The 21,762-nt window shown below is 43.5% G+C and overlaps 1 protein-coding gene across 3 annotated transcripts in view; it reads left to right on the top strand.

The window, feature by feature from the left end:
• The first annotated feature begins 3,637 nt into the window (after positions 1-3,637).
• Positions 3,638-21,762, top strand: part of satb1b (SATB homeobox 1b) — a 62,837-nt gene continuing 44,712 nt past the window's right edge. For all 3 annotated transcript variants that reach the window (XM_071524290.1, XM_071524298.1, XM_071524282.1), the window contains exons 1-2: positions 3,638-3,986; positions 18,994-19,232. In XM_071524290.1, coding sequence (XP_071380391.1) covers positions 19,019-19,232 — 214 coding nt within the window. In that variant the 5' untranslated portion in view covers positions 3,638-3,986; positions 18,994-19,018. The remainder of the gene's footprint in view (positions 3,987-18,993; positions 19,233-21,762) is intronic.

The raw sequence follows: 21,762 nt of genomic DNA, 5'->3' as shown, positions 1-21,762 counted from the left end.
TGCATCTTGGGAGAGCAAATAAATGAGGATTAATAGTGTTTCGTTTGAGAGGTGAGCTTGTTAAATGCAGTCAAACACCTCCGTTTAAAAAAAAAATAATCTAGGTCTCCATCGCTTCTCTCGCAAATTCAAAGAGATATCGGATTGAAAAGTGAGGTGGACAAGACTTCAACATTTGAATTGATTTTTTATAGAAGGCATTTTGCCTTAATGAGGTGATTGACAGGGAGGACAGACCGGAAATGTGACATGCGACAAAGGTCCTGGTCCGGATTCAAACCCGGGACGTCCAGGTTGCACGTTACACCCTTTTCAGTTTCAAAAGGGTGAAACACACAGAGGAGTCGCCCGCTGAGGTGATCAGAGAAAAGGAAAAATCTGAAAATCCAGAGCTTACCCCGGATAAGGCGAGTAGGCAAGTGCTAGTCGTCTCAGGAATCCTTGTTAATCTTTAAAAGGTGAGCAATTATAAAAGAGTGACTGAAGAAAGTTGCAAAGGGTAACCGCAAAATCAGAACAAAAAAAAGGGCTGAGCATTCCAGATTTAGACGAGACGTCTGTCTTTTAGCTCTTGGGCATCTTTCTGAGACAAATTACTTTCAGTAGTCAATAGCCTGTAATTAAAATATACCCACTTGATGGAGAGGCAACGGTGTCTCTCTATTTAGTTACGGGTTGGAAAGATTAATTCTGGGGTGTATAACCCTTGTAATTTTCCAAGTGCTGTTTATTGTCCTCAGAAAAAAGTGCAGACGATTGAAATGTCTCAGGGCCCGGCTCAAGGTCTACTTTGATTTGTTTACACTTCACACATTTCTTTTTTCTTTTTTGTACTTTACCCATGCCCTCTTTATGCTTCAACAACATAGATGCACATTACCAATTTGCATTAACGTTTGGAACTCCTCCACAGCTCTCACACATAGCTTTTGCACTAATAACCCTCTCTGCGTAGTCTTTGCATGTGTTTTAATGGAGAGGTCAGGGTTTGTTGTTTTTTAATCTAGAGCATCAGAAATATATTGGCACAACCTGCTGAATCACAACATGCGACGTTAAAACCCTGAATTTAAAAGAGCCTAAGGAGAGGGGTCATCATTAGCTGCCCTGTTATTCTCTCTTCTCTCTCTCTACCCACTTTGTGCCGGAGAGACTCACCAGTCCCCCTTGTGGCCCAGCTGGGAACTGCGGGAGGACTCGGCAGCACCAACATGCATAATCCAATCTTTGAATTGTTGGATAAATAAATGCTGCATTGAAATCACCAGCTGTTGTCCGTAATGATGAAAACATCCTTAACTTAGCATGAATTTACAATTATGCACGAGGCAAATCTGAATCTCTTTACTGGAACTTTTCAATTCCCATTCATTCTCCCAGGAGAGTGCAGGAAACGGTGCTGTTGTGAATCATATGGAGAGACAGTGTGTGTCTGTGTGTGTGTGTGTGTGTGTGTATGTGTGTGTGTGTTTGTGTGCTTTTTTTTGAAATGCAGATCTCGGATGCTTCATAATGAAACTTTTGTGGAGTCCCAAAACCACAACAAATGAACTTTTCTGAGAAGTATTTGTACGTGTCGGCTTACGATAAAGGCTGGAGTGGTTCTGTTTTCTCTGATAAATGTCTGATAAAGTCACCATGGACAATCAAAATGATTCGGGTGATTTTAAGACCAAAACCTTTTCTCCGGCTTTCAGCTTGAATTCAGTCTATTTTAGCTATTTCTTCCACTCATTTTATGTTAAACAGGATGTAGAAATGAAGTGTAGATGTAAAGTGATCAGTCTGTTGCGTATGATAAACCTGAGAGAGAGAGAGACACACTCATATTGTACATAAACAGCTGCATTACCTGCGGGCTCCAGCACACCTGCTAGTGCAGAGCAGTTAGCCTGTGTGCAGATGCAAACTGTCAATCATTTTACACACACACACACACACACACACACACACACACAGAGAAAGACATACATAAAGACATACACATAAGAACACAAGCATATAAGCGTTTGCAAGGGCACACACACAAACTCTCTCTCTCTCTCTCTCTCTCACACACACACACACACTCACACACACACTGACACAAACACAAATGTGCATGCACACCACAGTCTATGATGCACATGCACACACAGACACACACATACAAAGACATACAAACACATGAAGAGAGGCAGATACGTGTGTGTGCAAGGGCACGGATACATACACACACACACACAATCATACAATCACAAATGAGCATGCCCACAGACACACACACACATTATAGAATGAATAATATATCCATGCTGTTGTTCTTGCATGAGGAATTTTCATGTTCATGTTCATTTCAAGTTATTTCAATGTGAAAATCCATCTAAATATCAATGTAACATTAATGCTGCTGTTTTACAACATCAGCCTCGGCTGTAACACGGTTCACCATTCAGACGTTTCTTAGTTACGAGCACAGATTTCTCTTTATACCATCTTCCTCCTTTTTATGTAATTTATATAAACCAATCTCTCAAACTTCAATTTGTCCCATTTGCACTTTTCAAACGGCAATCAATGCAGTCACAGCTGGAAATCAATTAAAATAGCTCAGATACATTTAGACACTGTGAAGGCGAAAATAAAAGGCGTTATACTCCTTTTTTCCGTTATCTGTCTTTATCCTCTTTGCCTCTGGTGGCTGCTTTCGCCTCTGGCTGTGTTCTTAAAGGTGTCCAGAAAATAAACAATTTTTCTGTCAAATTGTTGTGCTATCCGTGTAAATTTACGATTGTGCATTCCTTTTGCATAGCTTGTTATTTTTGGATAGGCCCACGGTCGGATTGTTAGACTCTTAAAATGTGATGGAGAGGCTTTGTGCGATTGCCGGAGCCAACTAACTTCTAAGAGAAAAGCAACAGCTTGCATTGAAAAAAATAGAAGTCTGTCTGGTGCAATAATCCTGCATTTAATAGGTTCATCACTGAATACTGCGAATAATTAATATTTTCCACTAAAAGCCTACTTTAAATTTGTGAAATTAATTGCAAAAATAGCTTTCAGCAAACACTGCAAGGGAACAGACTGCTGTATTAGCCTCGCTTTCAACCAGCACTGTTCAAACTTAATTATTTTAGAAAACTTTTTTTTGCATAGTTCGGTTTTCAAACGAATCAACCCATCTGCTTTAATGAGCGGCTCTTTTATATCGGTAAGAGCATCTGATATAACAAATCTGCAGACTACCGGGCTACGGTTTCATATTCTCCTCAGGTGTGAGGGGAGGATAGTTGGCAGGTTGCCATCCTCCACCGGTAAAACAACAGGCTTTCACTCTATACCAAGCAAAACGCATATCAGTGCGCGCAATGCTGTATTTTACCAGACTTTTTTTCCCCTTCTTCTTCTCCTTCTCCTTCTTGACATGCAAACATGTGGCGTGTAAATATGAAAATGAATGAGTGTGAGGGCTCTCCTGGCAGTAGCCTAGCCTTCTCTCTCTCACTCTGTCTCTCTCTCTCTCTCGCTCTCTCTCTCTTCCTCTCTCTCTCTCTCCCCGGAGAGCAGCGCGTCGGAGAGGAGCGGCTGTAAAAACCAAAGTGGGGCAATGAGACAAGCTGCGCCACAGCTGGCAAATCATCGATTTGAGCATCAGAAACGGGGAGGGGCGGTTCGTTTACCTGCCACCCTCTCAAAGCAGCCCTCCTCACATGCCGCTACTCTCCTCTACTCGACTTCAGCCCCTTTGCCCGCAGCGCACGGTTGCTCGCATTTTTGCGCTCCATCCGCTGTGCGCTCCCCAACTTCAGCCGTTTTTTACGCAGTCTCCGCCAGTGCGGGTTTGACTACACTCCCCCTGTCATCCTTAGGACTTTTGACTTTTTTTCCACTTTTTTTCTCCCACAGAACAGTTGCCTATTTTTTGGATCTCTCGTCGTGGAGCAGTGTCTAGAGGTTGCTCAACTTTTGATGGAAAACAAGAGGTCGGGCGACTGCTGACTTTAAAGGTACGGCTCCACACTGTAGACTCTGTGTCCTGATTCATCTGTTTCTCTGCTGTCTTCATGTCACTTGCCTCTTTTAACTGTTTCTCTCGCAAACTGGATACGGTTGATTTTTGTTTTTAAAAAAAAATAATATTCGTATATTGCATGACTCATAAAAATAAGGTGTGCGTCCTTGGAATAAGATGGATAAATTAACTGGCGTCTAAATGAATTACAGGCAATTTCCAGACATCAAAATAACTTTACAACCCATAAAGACCAAAAGTGGCTGTTAGGATTTAATATTTCATAGGCAAAAAAATATCTCAGGATATGAATGTCATCAATGATAAATATATACAAGCACCCATAACGTGACTTTTGTGCCAGCCGTTATACTGTTTTTAATTTAGCAGAAACAGGCCTGTGTCAAATAAGCAGAGCGCTCATGTGATATAGGCTACGTGGGGTTAAGTATTCATCTCGCCTAATTCATTTAACAACTTATTCATTGCGCATAGCAGAGGAGCACGAAGTGTCGCCTTCCTCGCTGCTCCATAACCAACCTGATGATTTTAGAAACCGGTCGAATTTGGTGAAGAAAGTTGCTTATATTTATTTTTTTCTTCCAAATTATTCCTCTTAAAGAAATACTCAATATTGCCACACTGTTGCAGTTCTGTGCATGAAGATGTGAGGAGTATCTGGGATTATAATTTAGCTAGTGCAGGCCTTTCTATTTTTTGTTCTTTTACCTATTGTAATGAAGTGTGTGTGTGTGTGTGTGTGTGTGTCTGTGCGTGTGTGTGTGTTGACAAACCACATTCTTTATCAAATCGCTGACATATCTGTTATAAAGGCTGAGGCTCTATCCCATTCCAACTGGCCATCTACTTTTACTACTTTTTATTAGGCCATTAGAGCCACTTCATTTATTCTCTCCATATACTTACTATTTAATTACGTGTCAACTTGCTTCAACACATTTATAGCTTTAGCATGAAATACTTTGTGTTTCACTTAGCTCTCAAAAACGCACTCAGGCCAATATGATTGCTGTGAGAAGCAAAAAAAACAGAAGCTGTGACAGGCTTAAAGGGAATTGAACAGTTAAATATATTTGCTACTTTTCTCTCTGCTTGACTTGATGTGAGGTATTCAGATGGGTGTGATGATACACAGTTGGTAGTGTGAGTTGTAATGCTGTTGGTCTGCCTTGTGGCTTTTGTCACAGTGCTGATAAAGTAATTTCAGGTACGACCAGTCCTGTATGTGTGTGAGTGTGTGTGTGAGTGTGTGAGAGTGTGTGTGTCAGAGAGAGAAAGAGAGAGAGAGAGAGAGAGAGCAGTTATAAGAAGGTATAGTACCATCTTAAGATTGTGTGGGCATTGGTGCTCTGTGGTTTTCTCAGGTTCTAAAGGTTTCACTCTCCGCTCCTCTGCATAGAAAACAACTCACATTTCTCACCCAACAGCATGACCACTGTCCCTAACTGTGCTGCTTGAGATCATTTATATAAAGACATCAGTCATAATACATTCATAAAACAAAGACCAGAGTTTGTATTGTAGGTCTAACCTCCCATAAAGATGCTTTTAATTTGTTAATTTAGTGATGCACCATGAGAATTATCATAGACCCAAAATGCAGAGTAAATCAAAGTAAAAGCTAGTAAACAACTTTACATTCAAAGCAGAAACTTGATTGGAATATTATTTTTAAAAAAAAGTAAATATCCTCAACAATTTGTGATGGCTGACAGTTTCGCCGGCTGCTTGCTGTCTGTCAGGTTGTGTACTTTCCTCGTTCGCGTGCGATTTACAAGGTCAAGCCTGGCAACTTTGCAGGAGAAAAAAAAAACAGGTTATGGCATAATAGCGGTGATTTAAAAAAATTTTTTTTTTGCTTTGTTTGTTTTTTGTTTGTCTTCTTTGCAGATCTGAGGCAGCTCAAGGTGCTGTGGTTGATCTGGTCAGTGCCTTCGAGAGCAATGACACACAGCCCTTTTCCTGTCTCAGGCTGCCAGTGTCACTTCTTGTAAAAGTCCTCAGACAGATGAAAGCCTCAACGGCAGCTTGTGAGCGTTGACACAAGACCTCTCGGTTTTACTCCTCGCTCTCAGCCTTCGAGTCTTTATCGCGTGGCGGTTTGCGTAAGTGGCACAAAGACGCTCACGAACGCATCCACAGTAGCTTGTTGATCTTCTGGCAAAAAAAAAATGTCTCCCGACTAAACTTGTTTGGCAGGAATGATGAGAATCACAGGGTGAGGACGGTGCCACGGTGCATACGTGTGCCTAAAGGGTCTCACACACACACACACATACACATCCAGCTGTAAAGCCTACAAATCAGCTGGGTTTAATTAATTCCTCTGAATGTGTTTGTACCTGCAGAGCAATTAACAATTAGGAAAAGATCTCAAACCTTTCCACCTCTCCATCTCTGACTTTCCAGTGACAGGTTTTAGCCCCGTCATCCCCAGATGTTTTTTTTTTTTTTTTTTCTCGCTCTTAGGTTATCTTTTCATTACCCCTAATCGAAACTACTGCACGCTGCACGCTTTATGGTAGTACAGCCGGAAATCAGACTGTAGCGTTCGCAGGCAGTGAGAAACGTGGCTACAGTAGAGGTGATCGCTTGCGTGATCTTCGGCTCCTCCGGTCTTCCCTCCGGCCCTCCCGCTCCCCACCCCCCCTCTCCACACTCCTCCGAACCCCTTTCTAATCCCAGTGACACTTTTGCATCACATCTCGCTTAATTGCCACTTCATTTGTCAGGTCGTCGGCGCGTACGCTCAAAGACACCGAGGGGACCGGAGGCTTCACGCCGGTTCCTCCTCGCTCCTCCAGAGTGGAGGCCAGGTGTGAAGAAAAGTGAGCGCAGACACAGTGAAACACAGTAGAAGGACAGTAGATGGACGTCGGGATGCGAAGCTCTCGGTCAGAGTCGGGGTTAGAAGAACGAAAGAAGAGCAGGTCGCCAGATGAAGCCAAGAGTAAACGCCAAAGTTTGTCCTGCGTTTCTCCTGAGAGACCAATTAGTCTGCACAGTGGAAAAACAGAGGTTGTGTTTTTGTTGTTGCGGTGTAGTTCGCTTCGAAAAGACATTAAGACCGCTTTATCACTTAAGGTTAAAACCGAACCGTGCACTGAAGCTTCTTTATTGGTTTCAGAAAAAGAAAAAGCCAGGGAACGTTGTTGACACTACAGTGGAAAACCTGTATACGTGTGCGGCAGCTAAACAACGCCTTAGCTTTTTGTGTGAAATGCAATACGGAGGAGGGTGGCGCCTCGAATTCCCCCAGCAAAGACGCACATTATTAAAACTCCTACTGTTGAGTATTTGCTCGGAGTTTAGAGCTGGGCTGCGCCTCACTTTGCTGAGACTGATATCTAGGCTAAAACCATTAATCGTCTTTCTTTACCACCTCGATAATTATCGCTGTAGCGAAATAACAGCTCAGCAAACAGTGAAATTATACCTGTGGTAGGGAGCAGAGTAAATACCTGTTTAGCTGCCAGCAAATGTATTTATTAGACTGTCGCCAGTAAATAAGAGGCCTGTCTCGTTTTTTAATGTGTGGCTCTTTGGGGATTCCACCTCCCTCCCCCCCCACCCCCCCCCCGTATGAAATAGCTCTGTTATGATTGCTAATAGAGAAGAAAGGTAACAATGATTCCCAGCCTTTTTTTTTGATGACATGTCACAACCAGTTTGGAAACAGAAAAACTGGGTGTCTTAATAGGGATTGTTTGTGCATTCCAGGGCTCAGTGTCAAAAATGTAAGAAGTCCCCCCCCCCCACACACCCCCCCAACAATTACAGACATACCACCCTGGGTGCGTGCTTAGTGTGTGACTCGGGAGTTATAGCTCGTTTTGTCATTATCTGGAAACTTCTTTGTAAAAAAAAAAATAGAAAAGGGGGGTTATGTTGTCCCGGCATGTTCAACTGCATTTATTCTGGCATATGTTTTGCATACTGTTGATCCAGATTCCTTGGCTTAGTGATAAAAGCGTCACATTGTTTTTGGGTCCTCACAATCAGCCCTGTTTGCCGAATGGGTTGGCGTGTCCTCCCCGGGAGATAAAACACCAAAGTCCGTCATGTCGATTTTGTCACGCTTTGACAAAATGACATTCCCCCTATGTTAGATTTTTTTTTTTTGTGTTGTTTAGCATGCTTCATGCCACCGTAGCAAATACAATTTAAGAAAGCATATACATCTAAGTTTCTATGATTCAAATCACATTATTACAGGTCTCAACATATGTTTTTATTTATTGAAAAAAAAAAAAAAAAACTCATTGTCTTTTATTCCGATGCTTGTCTTTATCCGATCTGTGTAGGTTTTTCTGAATCCTTTGTTCAGATAATGCAAGAAAAAAAAAATAGAGAGCGATTTGCAGGAAAGCGCATCCCGCTAAGATCAGGTTGTTAATACCCACCCACATACTCCGATGAAACAATTTCAACAGATACTGTATTCTCTTTCACTCTCTCTCACACACACACACACACACACACACACACACCCTTGCCTTATCAACTGCTTTGTTCGTCAGTGGATGGATGATGCATCCTTTGACAAGGGATTAAATGTGCAAAGAAAAATATGTAGATAAAAAAACACATCCTTAAGTCTGCACCTCTTATTCAATACTTCTGCCTAAGCCTAGATATTAAGAGTCTTTTTCCCGATATATACTGTATATATTCCATTTTCCCCTTTATCTCAGTGGAGCCTCATTACTCGTGCACAGAGGAGAGTAACACCATCCCATCACCTGCCTTCATTTCCTTAACACTCTCAAGAACTCCCCACAAGGCCAGGGAGTTTGCCCTTCCCCGCCTCTCTGCCGCTACAGGAAAACCCAGCAGGACATGGCAACCTCTCTCACCCCCCTTCGGTCTGTCCTCTCTCAGTGCGACAACAAAGTGTGGACAAAGCCATCTTCAGTGTCTCTCCCTCTCTCTCTCTCTCTCTCTCTCTCACACACACACACACACACACACACACACACACACACAAGCCTGTCTTTCTAACTCTATTAATTGTTTATATGTTGCAATCCACGAGGCAGAAATTAGAGTTGTAATTATTCGGTCATGTGATGACCCGGCGCCCGCAAGCAGTGACAGAAAAGTCATTTCTTTAAAAACCGCCCTGCCTCTGATGCCCCTTGATTGTTCTATGACTAATTGGTTTTATAATTCGATAAAGGCAAAGAGAGCGAGTGAGAGAGAGAGGGAGGGAGGGAGGAGGAGGAGGAGGAGGAGGAGGAGGAGGAGGGGTGTGGGGGTGATAAACAAGGCGGCGAGCCGATAAAGGGTCCTCTCGGCGACCCGGGGACGCCGTAACGAGTTTGGAATCATTAATACGGCTTCCTGACAGCGGCCTGGCGGTGGCTCGGAGGTAATTACGGCCCGGCGGCACCGCTGTCGACCCGGCGACACCGGGGCCGGGGTCAGGGCCGAGGCCTTGTTAGACACAGTGCTGACACACGCCGGGCTCGCTGTTGGCTGAGCGGATGTGAGTGTGAGTGTGAGTGTGAGTGTGAGTGTGTGTGTGTGAGTGTGCTGCTTGCCTGTGTGTTCGTGTGTGTGTGTGTGTGTAGGAGTTGCATTGCGTACAGTGCACACCACACATCGTAAGGGTGGGCGTCGAGAGTTACGATATGAGAAAAGAGAGAGGCGGGGGGCGGCGGCGGCGGCGGCGAGGGGGGGGAGGTGGGGGGGGCTTTCGTACAGCAGCAGAGATCGGCGGGTTTCGGGTGATGTTTGTCTTCGGCGGCGAGGCGGAGGCCCGGCCCGGCGAGGCGAGGCGGTGGCGGCGGCGGCGGTAGGCCTTCCTGTCAGCAGACCTGAGGTGGAGACCTCTCGCTCCTTTTCTATTTTTGTCGACTTCATGTGATTATAAAACAATTAAGCACTTAGGAGGCGACTCTCAGAAGTTCATTACATTCCCCTTGTTCTTTCTTTCCCTCTCTGCTCGCTCGCTGCCTCCCCTCCTCCCACAACGCAGCACGGACATTTGAGAGATGTTAAAAAAAATCACCTTATTTCTCTAGTAATTGAAAGCCATACTCGCTGTGTGAGGAGCTAACAGAAAATATGAAACTAATCTGATTTGGAGGATATGTTCATTATGGAATATCCAGCATATCTACGCTTACTTCCTAGCGACTGATTAAGCGATTTTTCATAGTCCCCAGATGTCTTATTAAGAAACATTAATAAACAATGCTGCTGGACCCTAAAGTCTCTGTAGGAGTGAAGAAGGAAAGGAGAGGAAGAGGAAGAGCCGGTCGGAGTTTGTGCGGTTCATGTGGGAAGCTGTGTGGAGTTACCGACCGTTTGGAAAAAGTGACGCTGACTTCTTATAAAATGATTGACAGCACGAAATTAAAACAAATTACTGTACTTCTTAAAAGACAATGGGCAACTTGAGTCACTGGTTGACAGAATGATAACACTGTTACAGACCAGATCCTCTGTGATCGTCATCCAATATCTCCGACTTCCAGTAGTTATTTTTTTTCCATACAGCATTTTGGAAATGAAGTCGTCATGTTTTGTTTTAGTGGCTCATGCATTGGTTTAGTTTGTCGCTTGTTTCGAAATGTATTTGTCTACATATTTACATATCGTCCCACAAAGGCAAACAAAAGCGATACTTTTTACTTTCGTGCTTTAAAGGTCAAAGGTCTGACTAGGGTTTAGAGTTCATATCAATAAAAATTACACCCATAAATGCCATTGCATGATATATGATCTGCTTGTACTTTTATCTGGGCAAAATCTAGAGACAAATCTAGAGATAAATTGCATTTTCACCAGTCTCACTACCAGTTTAACAGCTTTTTGGCTTTGCAGGGCGACACAGCGGGCCTCTACTGTACTGTACACCGTCCTCCTTTTTTTTTTACTGTACACATCATCGTCTGTCTCGCTGAGGTTCATCCGTGAACCCACACTGATGCAGGCGTGTTCTGTCATGTTCCCCCGACAGATTATTAAATCCTTTGCAGCCTTTAATAATACTATTATGTTTGTGTGTGTTTTTATTGTGGGAGACACTCACAGAAAGCTCAAGGTCTAACCGCTGACAGCGCTTACCCCATGCCGTTTGTGTTCGCTGAGCGCTCAGACTCGACGCGCAGACTAATTTGTATTAGTAATCCAAATAATCTTATTAATGCCCATTAGAAGCATCACAAGTGGCGAGCATGAAGACATCACAACACCTACGTACAGTAAGTGATGGCGCCGGCTTCGCCTGCCACGATAAATAAAGCCGTTCCCCATTGCCGAGCCAACAATGATACACTTTCTTATTCATTTTCAGTCTTTTTTTTCTTGCTTTGTGCGGAGACCATCAGTGGCTTTTTAAATAAGGAGCCCACATTATTTCATTCCTGCTCTCCTCTGAGACATAAACATGTGGTTTAAGGAACGGGAGGCCAAACGTCAAAGTTGAGATAACTGTGAGGATGACAACAACATAGCTGTGGTAATACACACAGTGAAGGTGAAATGTATCTGTGGTGTAATGCTATGACTTCTGACATTTAAATATGAGGTTCTTTCTGTTGCAATTTAGCATCCAGTCTTTCATGTTCCTCATGTTCTTTTTCATGTTTTCTTTAGAAACGTAGCCAACAGGCACAAAATCCAGTCTGAACAATTACACTTTTATACACGCATTGCATACCATGGCTCTCTCCAACGCGAAGCAGCACAGACCTGTAAAAACCCACCTTGAACAGAGCTAAATCTGTATTCAATGCATGACTATAATAGCACACAGCTAGTTATTTTTTTTTATTTTGTGAAACAGGCTTTCTGTGTTTCAAAACCGCCCATTTTTTCCTCTTTCTGTGCGATACAAAACGGTATATGTTAATTGATAATCAGCAGTGTTGATTCAGTGGTGCATTCAGTGCAAATCTGTGCCCTTCTGGATGTCAGAGGGTTTTCACAGCCACGTCGGTGCCAACCTAGCTGGCAGTGCCGGCACCTGTTGGCGGTGCCAAGGCCTGGCAGGGGTTATCGATGCTCTCTGATGGTGCCCGACAATCACAGTGGAAATGACTGCGGCTGCTTGCGTCATGCCAGATAGAAAAGAGCATTTGCCGACAATGGCTCGCTTTCACCGTCGCTCCTGTTTTCCGAACGCCGTTCTCTGTCGCCAAGGAAAAAAAAAAAAAAAAACAACAAAGAGAGAATGGGAGCCGTAGTGAACATCGTGTAAAACATGTCAACATGGAAAACATGTCAACATGCAAAACATGATGCAGCGACTGTCGGGAATTTGTGTCTGTGGCGTACAGGTCTAGGTGATGCAAAGTGATCTGCTGAGGAGGGGTGGGGGTGGGGGTGGGGGGCTGTCTGCCTGTGTGTGTTACATGTTTGTATTTGTCAGAGTGACACCAATGAACCTTAGTGAACAGTGGCCACATTCTGTAAAACTGAAGGACTTCATATATTTCAGGAAAATGTTTTACCTTATGTTCTTTGTCCAATATCAAAAATAATAAAAACATAATTACAGGCTAATTCCATCCTCTTACATGTAACTACTGTGCGAGTAAAGGGCTAAAGATAGCTAATAACTTGCCTTCAGTGACTTTATCAGGAATACGTGTCACATTTTTCAGACGGTGAATAATATCTCATGTTGGAATAAATCTCTGCAAATATAGTAATTACTCCACAGTTTGGGTCCTTTTTTCACAGACATAGCAGAGCCATTTAACCACACTGCATACCGCAGCTGTGTTTAGTACACAATGTTGGCATCTCACTGAAACCCTGAGAATGGCAAGATAAGAAATGATCGTTGAATCTGTGCAGCAGCCTCTCAGCTCATGAATGCAAACATTTCGGGTCTAATACTAGCTGTTTCGACAACTCTTCCATTTCCTGTCAGAAACCACAGACATGGGACCAATTCAGAATGCACCCACCCCCTCAAAACTAACACATCATGTTAAGTAGGTGTCAATATTACAAGAGATTGTTCCATCTCAGGTGCAGAAGGCGCGCCTCGCATTGTCTTGTTCCATCACAGGCTCGTCCGCTAGCCTTGTGCTGTGAAGTCTTTATACAACCTTTTGGCCATTCAAAAAAGAGAAAACTTTTGACCTCCCGTGGGTGGGAGGAACAAAGATATGGTTTCACAACAAGGGCAAGAGTGGGAACTGCAATTGTACTGTATCACTAGTACAGTAATAACAAAGCCACACCGTTTCTGCCATCATTTCCCAGTGACTGGTTTGTCATCTGTTGAAATTTCAGCGTTCCTCCACATGGACCCAAATTCATTTCTAAGAATCCACTCCAGTTTCCTAAAATCACATGTTTTTTCATAGTCGTTCCACTGCAGTTTCTTTGACTACCGTCACCTGACAGTGGTTACTGTCAAGCTAATCTTAGAGGCTCACGTCTGCGGTTGGTGTTGTTTATGGAACAACAGCTTTGTGTGAGACGCCGACTATTATTGTATTTATGGTCTTACACGGAGGGAATTTATGGGCCCTGGCAGGATTTATTAATAAGTACGTAGTGTTATGTAGCGTTTCACATGCGTCTGACCTCCGCAGTAGGCCAACACCCACTGGTTTGTCATTGTGATAGGTGTAAGCACTTCCTGTTTTTTGTTCGTTTCCTGTTTTTGCTCTTTCAGAACCTGGACAGACATGCGTTTTTGTTTGATTCAGTTATTAGCTTTATGAGTTGGATCAGATTCCCCCACACTGCCTGTCATTTTCCTCGGCTGCAACAAAAAAGCCCAATTTTGAATTTGCAGTATATTGGCAGTGAATGCTACTTTGGTTCTGCCATTCGGTGCTTTCGTCCAGCATACAGTTTATTTATCAGTATCACCATATATATGTCACATGTGTGTAAAAGTGTGTATTTAACAGACGTGAAGAGCATTTCCCTTGTGGTTTTGACACTGAACCTCGCCTCACACACTCCCCCCTCTGGCTCTTCAGAGGTTAGGACCCAAAGATGGAGAGCAAAATGTAGTCGCTCACAACACCTTGTACCAATATTCACACCAGTAGACAACAGCATTGGTGCATTCACTGTCACCTCTGTGTGTGTGTGTGTGTGTGTGTGTGTTCATCAGACATTAGTCTAGCCTTTGCTCAAGAAGGCGAGGTGAAACAGTTATTATTAGGCCACCTTAAGATTAGGTGCAAACACCATATCAGGCTTCTGTTGACAATATCCACAGAGATTACCTCGTCTAATATTTTGGCTTAATCCAGTTTGATATAATGCAGTGCAGCCTGTCTTCTGGGAAAAGTTCATGAAATAATAACAAAATAATAACAATAGCTAAAATGTCAAGTTAAGAAGACCTTACAGTTTGCTATTGTTTGTAGAGATTGCACCAATCTCCTGCCTCTATTCCTCCTCTCTTTCTTTCTTTCTTTCTTCCACCACTCTTGACTTTTTGATGATCCCTTGATCAGGGTTTTATTGACAATATCAACAGTGATTACCTCTTCTAATATTTTGACATAATCCAGTTTGACATAGTACAGCGTGGCCTGTCATGAGGGAAAAGTTAACGAGATAATAGCATCATAATAACAATGCAATAGCTAAACATTAAACTGAGAAACCCTCCCAACTTTGCATTATTTACCATTAAGAAGACAGTTATATATTGTCAGATCAACAACAACCTTCTATCAGGGACGCAGTTTTGGAGGGTAAACCCACCAAAACTCACTTCTCTATTTGTGGAATAGAGCTTAACCACTTCTTTAGGCTGACATAAGTCTTTATGATGTGAATTACTATTAAGTAGCATCACACTGATGTAAGATATAAGAGGATGTGGTCTTTTAAGGAAGCATAAATTAGCATAAATTGATGATATCCTGAAAATAGAATAGATTTTTTTTTGTTTATTATGGTGGTCATCTGTCTTATAATGGTAACTGACTGGAGGTAATATAGTCTACCCATCCTTTTATTTACAATACTTACAATGCAGTAACTAGATATTCAGCTGAGAAACTCGTTATTGTCTATTGTATACAGTTGACAGTCAGATCAACAACATACGAGGCATGTAGCAGCTCAGTTTGCCCATCGTTAATGTGATCGTTAGTGTGCAGATAGAGCTTACCCACTTTTTTAGGCTGATATAAACCTTTGTGATGTAAATTCATATTATACATAGAGTCTTTAAAGGGGAGGCAGGCATAAATTAATGCTTTTCTGAAAATATAATTGATTTTTTTTTGTTGGTTGTTTGTCTTAGAATGACCACTAACTGGAGCTCATGTAGTTTAGCCTCCTTTTTATTTGCAGAATAGAGCATACCCTCTTTTTTTAGACTGATATAAAACTTTTTGATGTAAATTCATAAGACACATCATACTAAGTAGTATGTAAGTTATATGTGAATGGGGTCTTTAAGGGGAGGAAATACATAAATTGTAGTTTTAATGAAATTTGAATTTATATTTTTTGTTTATTATGGTGGCTGTTTGTCTTAGAATAACCACTGGAGTTCATATAGTTCACTCACCTTTTTATTATTGGCAGAATCAGAGCTTACCCGCTTTTTCAGGCTGATATAAATATTCATGATGTAAATCCATAGCATACATCATGCTATGGAGGACGGGGGGTCTTTTAAGAAGGGGAAAGCATAAATTAATGCCTTCATGAAAATATTGATTTTTTGTGTTTATTAAGGCGCTTGTTTGTCTCAAAATGACCACTACCTGGAGGTCAAATAGTTCACCCACCTTTTTATTTCCCAACACATCACTGCATGACACTTAATCTGCTGTTTTGCAAAATAAAACCTACATAACGGACTATTTTTTTTTTTTTACTAAACCACACTACATGATGCATAAAGACTGTTAGCTCCTAGTGTGTGTGTGTGTGTGTGTGTGTGTGTGCGTGTGTCTGTGCGCGCGTGTGTGTGCATGCATCTGTGTGTTACTCAGTAATAAATGCAGGACCGCCTCACTCTAATCAAGCTGATTAAAAATTCCTGCGCGCACAGCCGGAAATCGCACCACCGTTCCCCCTTCGTTGTGTGTGTGTGTGTGTGTGTGTGTGTGTGTGTGTGTGTGTGCATGTGGGTGTGTATGTGTGTGTGTGCTTTTCTGTCCACTTTCTCCACTTTATTTCCCTCTCTCCGCCAGGACTTTTCGGCCTGTGTGAATCCCCCCGAGATGCGGAGGAAATCATCTCGTTTTTAAAGGCTTATTTTTCACACACACACACACACACACACACACACACACACACACACTCCCCCCCCACCCACCCCCTTTCTTTCTTTCTTTTTTTTTTTTTTTTTTTTACCCCCACCAACACCATCGCCACCCCATTTGAAATGAGGAGGAGAAAGGGAAAGCACAGGCAGCGCCAGCACCAGCGAGGAGAGGGGGGAGTGATGAGTCAATACAACTAATAATTTAATGGGGACACAGAGAGAGAGGGAGAGAGAGAGAGAGAGGGAGAGAGAGACAGGGAGAGAGAGAGAGGAGGGAGAGAGAGAGAGAGATAGAAAGAAAGAAGAGCTCCGTCCGGACGCCAATCCCAACCAACAGGACACCTCCTACTATTACTATCGCAGGCAGCTCTCCTTATGCATCCACGGCAAGCCTTATTTATTTTCGACATCGGAAAGTAAATCGCACTTTTTTCCTCCTCCTTGTTGTGTTTTTTTTTTTTTTTTTTTGAACCTGTTTCGACTGTCCGCATATCGCCTCTCCACATCGGCTCCAACGCGATAGCAAGATCACTGTCGGTTATTTTTCTACCGGTAGTCAAATCTAACGTTAAAGCCGTCGTAACGTTATCCCTTTTGTACGTTATTCCCCTCCGTAAACATACAGCGGGGATGTTAGGTCTCGGCAGCCGTTATTATTACTACTGTGTCCGATGTGCTTTGGCTTAATATTGGCGACTAGTGCTAACTGTACTGTACGACTGCCTGGCGATAGCGGTGGATGGATGTTGTAGTGTGTGAACTAAAGCAGAAGTCGCCTCACTTGTAACCGATGGACGCAGTTATCCGCTCACTTTGTGTTTAAATGTCGTTGTTTTTAACGGTCGCGATGACCGTTTTCCTCCAGTTAGGCAGAATTAGCTAACGTTAGGGCTACACAGACACACACACACACACACACGCGCACACATACACACACACACACACACAACCGCTTACCAATGTTCGCCTATCACGGTCCATCTCGACCTCCTCGTCTCTTCTACAGATTCGGGTTTCTGTTTTTTTTTTTTTTCTTTTTTTTTTTCTCTCTCTCTCACACACACACACACACACCGCCACCCAGTCCTCTCTCTGAAGAGCAAGAAGAAAGCGTGTGTTTTTTAAACTGAATAAATAACCGTTGTTGTCATGCAGACGTAGAGAGAGAGAGAGAGAGAGAGAGAGAGAAACCGAGAAGTGAAGTGGTGGGAGTTGTTTTGGTTTTTCTACCCTGGCCAAACTTGAAGAAGACGCGTTTTTCCAGGCTGTGTTATATGCTCTCCAGTGCTGAAGTGCTGCGTTTCAGGTTGGTTTGGCAGATTTTTTAACTCAACTTCCCCCCCCTCCCTTAACGGGTCTCTCTATTTTTTTGGGTTGTGTGTCCATTTGAACTATTGCTCCTGGTTTTTTTGTGTGTGTTTTAAGGTCATTTAAAAATCCTGACCTGGATCCGGACCATATCCGGGTCTGGATTATTTTGCCCCCCCCCCCCCATTTTGGAGAATTAGTTGCCTCATTGCATGTTATGAATGGGAGAGTTCATGATCTTTTGCGTGGGGGTGGATGATTTTGCCCCTTTCACTCTTTGACAACAGCATGCCAGTTCATTTTCATCAACACAATGCACTAACTGGGATGCAGTATCATCAGTTAGCTACTTGTCAAGAGTTTCCAATTGCAAACAAGTTAAAAATAAAAATCAGCATAGCTTGTATTTGTAGAGGATTACACCAAACGTGTCTGGTGTTTAACCCTTTAGCTGTAACCAAGGCATTAATTGACAGGTTCCTCCTCAGTCAGTGGCTTTTTATCTTCAGTACAATACAGCACCTGTGGGTAAAGCAGCCATAGAGACTCCCACTCTCCTGTTTCTACCTATTCCTCCTTTCCTTTATTTGTTTTCTTCCTCCAGTTTGACTTTTGACGAGCAGCCGATGAGTCAGCAACTCTTCTGTTTAGAAGTTTTACTGAAGCTGTCTATTTTTTTTTTTTTTTCTCCCATCCCGAAGTACAGTTTGTAAACTCATCACTCGCTATCAAGTGTCTGCACTCGTAAAACATAAAAAAAAGAAAAGAAAAAAGTTCATACCTGTTAAGTCCCATGTCGGTGTGTGTGTGCTTGTGTGTGTGTGTGTGTGTGTGTGTGTGTGTGTGTGTGTCACCCGGGGCCTTCGCCTCCCTTCCCCTCCTGAGCTGCGTCATGAATGTGAAGCCACACAAAGTGACTCAGAAACCGAAAAACGTTAGTTCCCCCTCCGTGCGTTCGCCACGGCAGAACCCTGTTCCTTGAACTGCACTGTACTCATCCAAGTGGAATCTCTCTCAGCAAATTAATGTGTTTGCGCTAAAACGGGGGCTTGTTTGCCCCTTCTCGCATGGGAGTCTCTAGCGGGACACCCATACATAATACATGCGCTGAAAAATGGGAACATTACGGTGGCACGAAAACGTCACCGTGGGCCCCGAGTCGTCATAACCGAGGCGAATTGACAGTTATTGCTGTAATGGGTCCGTTCTCAGAGGTCTCGATTACTTAAAGCGCATTTTTTTTTGCCCTATATAAATGCCCGCTCACGTCTTTTGCATCCCAGATATCTAGACAAAAGGTTCTGCATTCGACACTTCCCTCGCACCACATTTGAGCAATTCTTTTTCTATTTTTTTTTGTAGTTCCTTTACGCCACACACACATAAAAAAAAAACTACAAATCCTATAGCTGACAGCCGATGGCGTCCCGTTTTTTTTTTTCCCCCCTCTCCCCAGGTGATAGTGAGCAGAGGTGCTGAGAATGATGGAGCATCTCAGCGAGACGTGCCTGGGCAAGGAGAACTGCGAGCTGGTCAACAGCATGGCAGAGGCCAAGGCCCCGCCGGCCAAGCTGGCCCGACTGGAGCAGAACGGCAGCCCCCTGGGCCGGGCCAGGCTGGGCAGCACCGGGGCCAAGCTAGCCGGGGTCCCGTACAAACCCACCAGTCACCTGCTGAAGACCTGCCACAAGAAGGGTGAGTGGGATGTGTGTGTGTGTGTGTGTGTGTGTAGAGAAGCGGTGAAAACGCAAATATAGTTGAACTGAGTGTGTTTGTGCATGAGGAAGAAGAAGAAGAAATTAAATAGAGGAAAGCTGTTTAAATGCTATTGATGCTCTTAAATTGTTTGGTGTGTTTACCACTTTTGGTGTTGTCATGGCTCTGCGCTCCCCCCTCCTCCTCTTCCCCCCCTCCAACCTCCACCACCCCCTGCATGCTCTCCAAAACTCTTAAACCGTTTTACAATGCCTCTTTAGTCATCTTAGCACGCACACACACACACACACACACACACCGCACACACTCCCACTTATTTGCCCAGACAATAGCTAATAGAGGAGCGCTGTGAGAATTATTCCTGTGTCGTGCTGCATAGCGCTGTGTCACCGCTCCTCCCTCCAACCCCAGCCCTCCTGCTCCGACATTTGTTTATTAAGAGAAAGTTTCAAGTCCTTTAAGAGCCATTGCCGTTTAAAGGGAGCCTTTACTTTGAGATTATGACATAGCTTTTTAATATAACTGGTGTCGTTTCGTGAAAAACACGGCGGGTCCCGCTATCCAAAGAATAAACCTTTTTACGACTGTATGAGTTTTTTTTTTGTTTTTTTTTTTCAGCCGCTTCAAAATGAGTTTCAAAACCTGCAGGTTTGGAGTTGTAATAGCATTTGGCCGTTAAGGCTCATCTGTTTGTTTGTTTGGCTGGTTTGGTTTTCTTTGTGCAAGAGGGACTCAGGAACTCTTGGAATGTTGTGTGAGTGTCCTCGGATGGGCCGTTTCTCTTATTTGCTCCTTTAATCTACGTGTCGCGCTCCAGCTGAGAGAGCTTAATTTTTCACCTTCATCATCTCTGCTTCTTTTGGCCACCTACGACGTTCGTTCCTCCAAGCCTCCTCGCCGCCTCCCTCCCTCCCTCCCTCCCTCCCTCCCCCCTTCCCTCCCGACATGCCTCTCTTCGTTTTTCAGCCTCTTCCAGAGGAAAGGGTGAAGCTGCCGCGGCGGAGGCTTCGCAGAGGGCCCACAGCGGGCATTGTGTCCGAGCCCGAAACAATATTTACCGCGGCCCTCTCTGGGCTCCCTGGAAACAAAGCCAGTATTGATCCCCCAAATGAACCTACACAGCAGTCTTTATTGTTAGATCTTTATCTATTAAAATCGGGGGAGGAGAAAAGCAGCTCTTTCAGCACATTCCCTGGCATCTGCCGGCTTATTGATTGTTTTGCCAGAGCTGTGTGCATCTTCTGGAATGCATGGGATTGGGAAATATCAGAATCCAAATCATTTTAATCGACTTGGACAATAAATGTACAGGAATTTGTCCTGGTGACAGCAGTGTGGAGACATACTGACAACTCGGGGCAACAGGACCTCACATACAGTGTCAGTGAAAGAGTTACTATGGGCAGTAAACTATACACATCTCCCTCTACATACATACATCAACGCTCCATATTTCGAGTCACTGCAGCTGCTTGAAGCCACTGCGTTAGACTCAGAATATATTTTCATCGTTGTTGTTATGCAGAGTGAGACTTCGAAAGGCCAAGCTCCCCCGGTGCCCTGAAACTTTCTTAAATTTCAGGGATGTTATTTTAGCCGAATGGCATAGCGGGTGATATTTGCACAGCGCGTCCCCTGAACATTCGGCAATCTTTGGACAAGGATTGCTCGTTCCACCTAACAGCAGAGCCACTGTTGACACAGACTAGTAAACCTCAGGGCGCAGAGGCGGCTTGGGATTTGAAGCGCTGCATCATGGGAAGATGATTTGGGGTTGGCAGGCAGAAGGCAGGCTAATGTGATCCCAGCACCTTGACAGTGAATAAAACAGTTTGGAGCCAAAAAGAGAAAGATGAATTGGAGGCTTTTTTGTTGCTGTTTCATGTTTGTTCCAACTGAGGTAAAGGTGATAATTCCATAATGAATATATTCTCATTAAACAAAACAGGCGCGAGCCATAGTAGCCATTGCAGACCGCAGTGCATCATCTCCCCTTACCGTTATGATTTCATCTTAAAGCCAGGTTGAAAAGCATCAGACTGAAGGAAAGAGTCCTCACAAGACTTAATAAAAAGCCTCTTAAATTGGGATTACAGGTGCAAAAACCTCTCTGGGAAAAAATGAAGAAGAGGAGAAAGAAAAAAGAAAGTGTTATTAAATTACAAGAAAATGAGAGATTACGGTAAAAGAAGGTCAGTCTCCCAGATTGGAGTGTTTGATATCTCACATGGATGTGAGAGTTTGGTTTTGCTCTATAGTAGAGGCAAGAATTCAGGAGGGAATTGCCCTAGAAGTGATGAAAAATGCCTCCCACAAATTAGTTCACATGGTCAGAAAGCTTCCTTTAGTTAATTTCTTCCCAGAATTTGTACTCGGCAACGATCCCGTCACTCCCTCATAATCCCTTGACACTCTACAACGCAGCCCGCACTACATATTCATCTCATCCCCACGCAAACGCACGCTACCGAAAGTGATGGTTTGTCATGTCCGAACTTGAGCTCCCCCC

The sequence above is a fragment of the Centroberyx affinis genome, unplaced genomic scaffold, assembly GCF_046629955.1.
Source record: "Centroberyx affinis isolate AG114_WGS23_722 - 3 ecotype Tasmania unplaced genomic scaffold, CSIRO-AGI_Caff_v1 ptg000105l_1, whole genome shotgun sequence".
Classification (NCBI taxonomy): domain Eukaryota; kingdom Metazoa; phylum Chordata; class Actinopteri; order Beryciformes; family Berycidae; genus Centroberyx; species Centroberyx affinis.
Note: the sequence above shows the minus strand (reverse complement) of the source record. Positions and strands in the feature narration are given on the sequence as shown.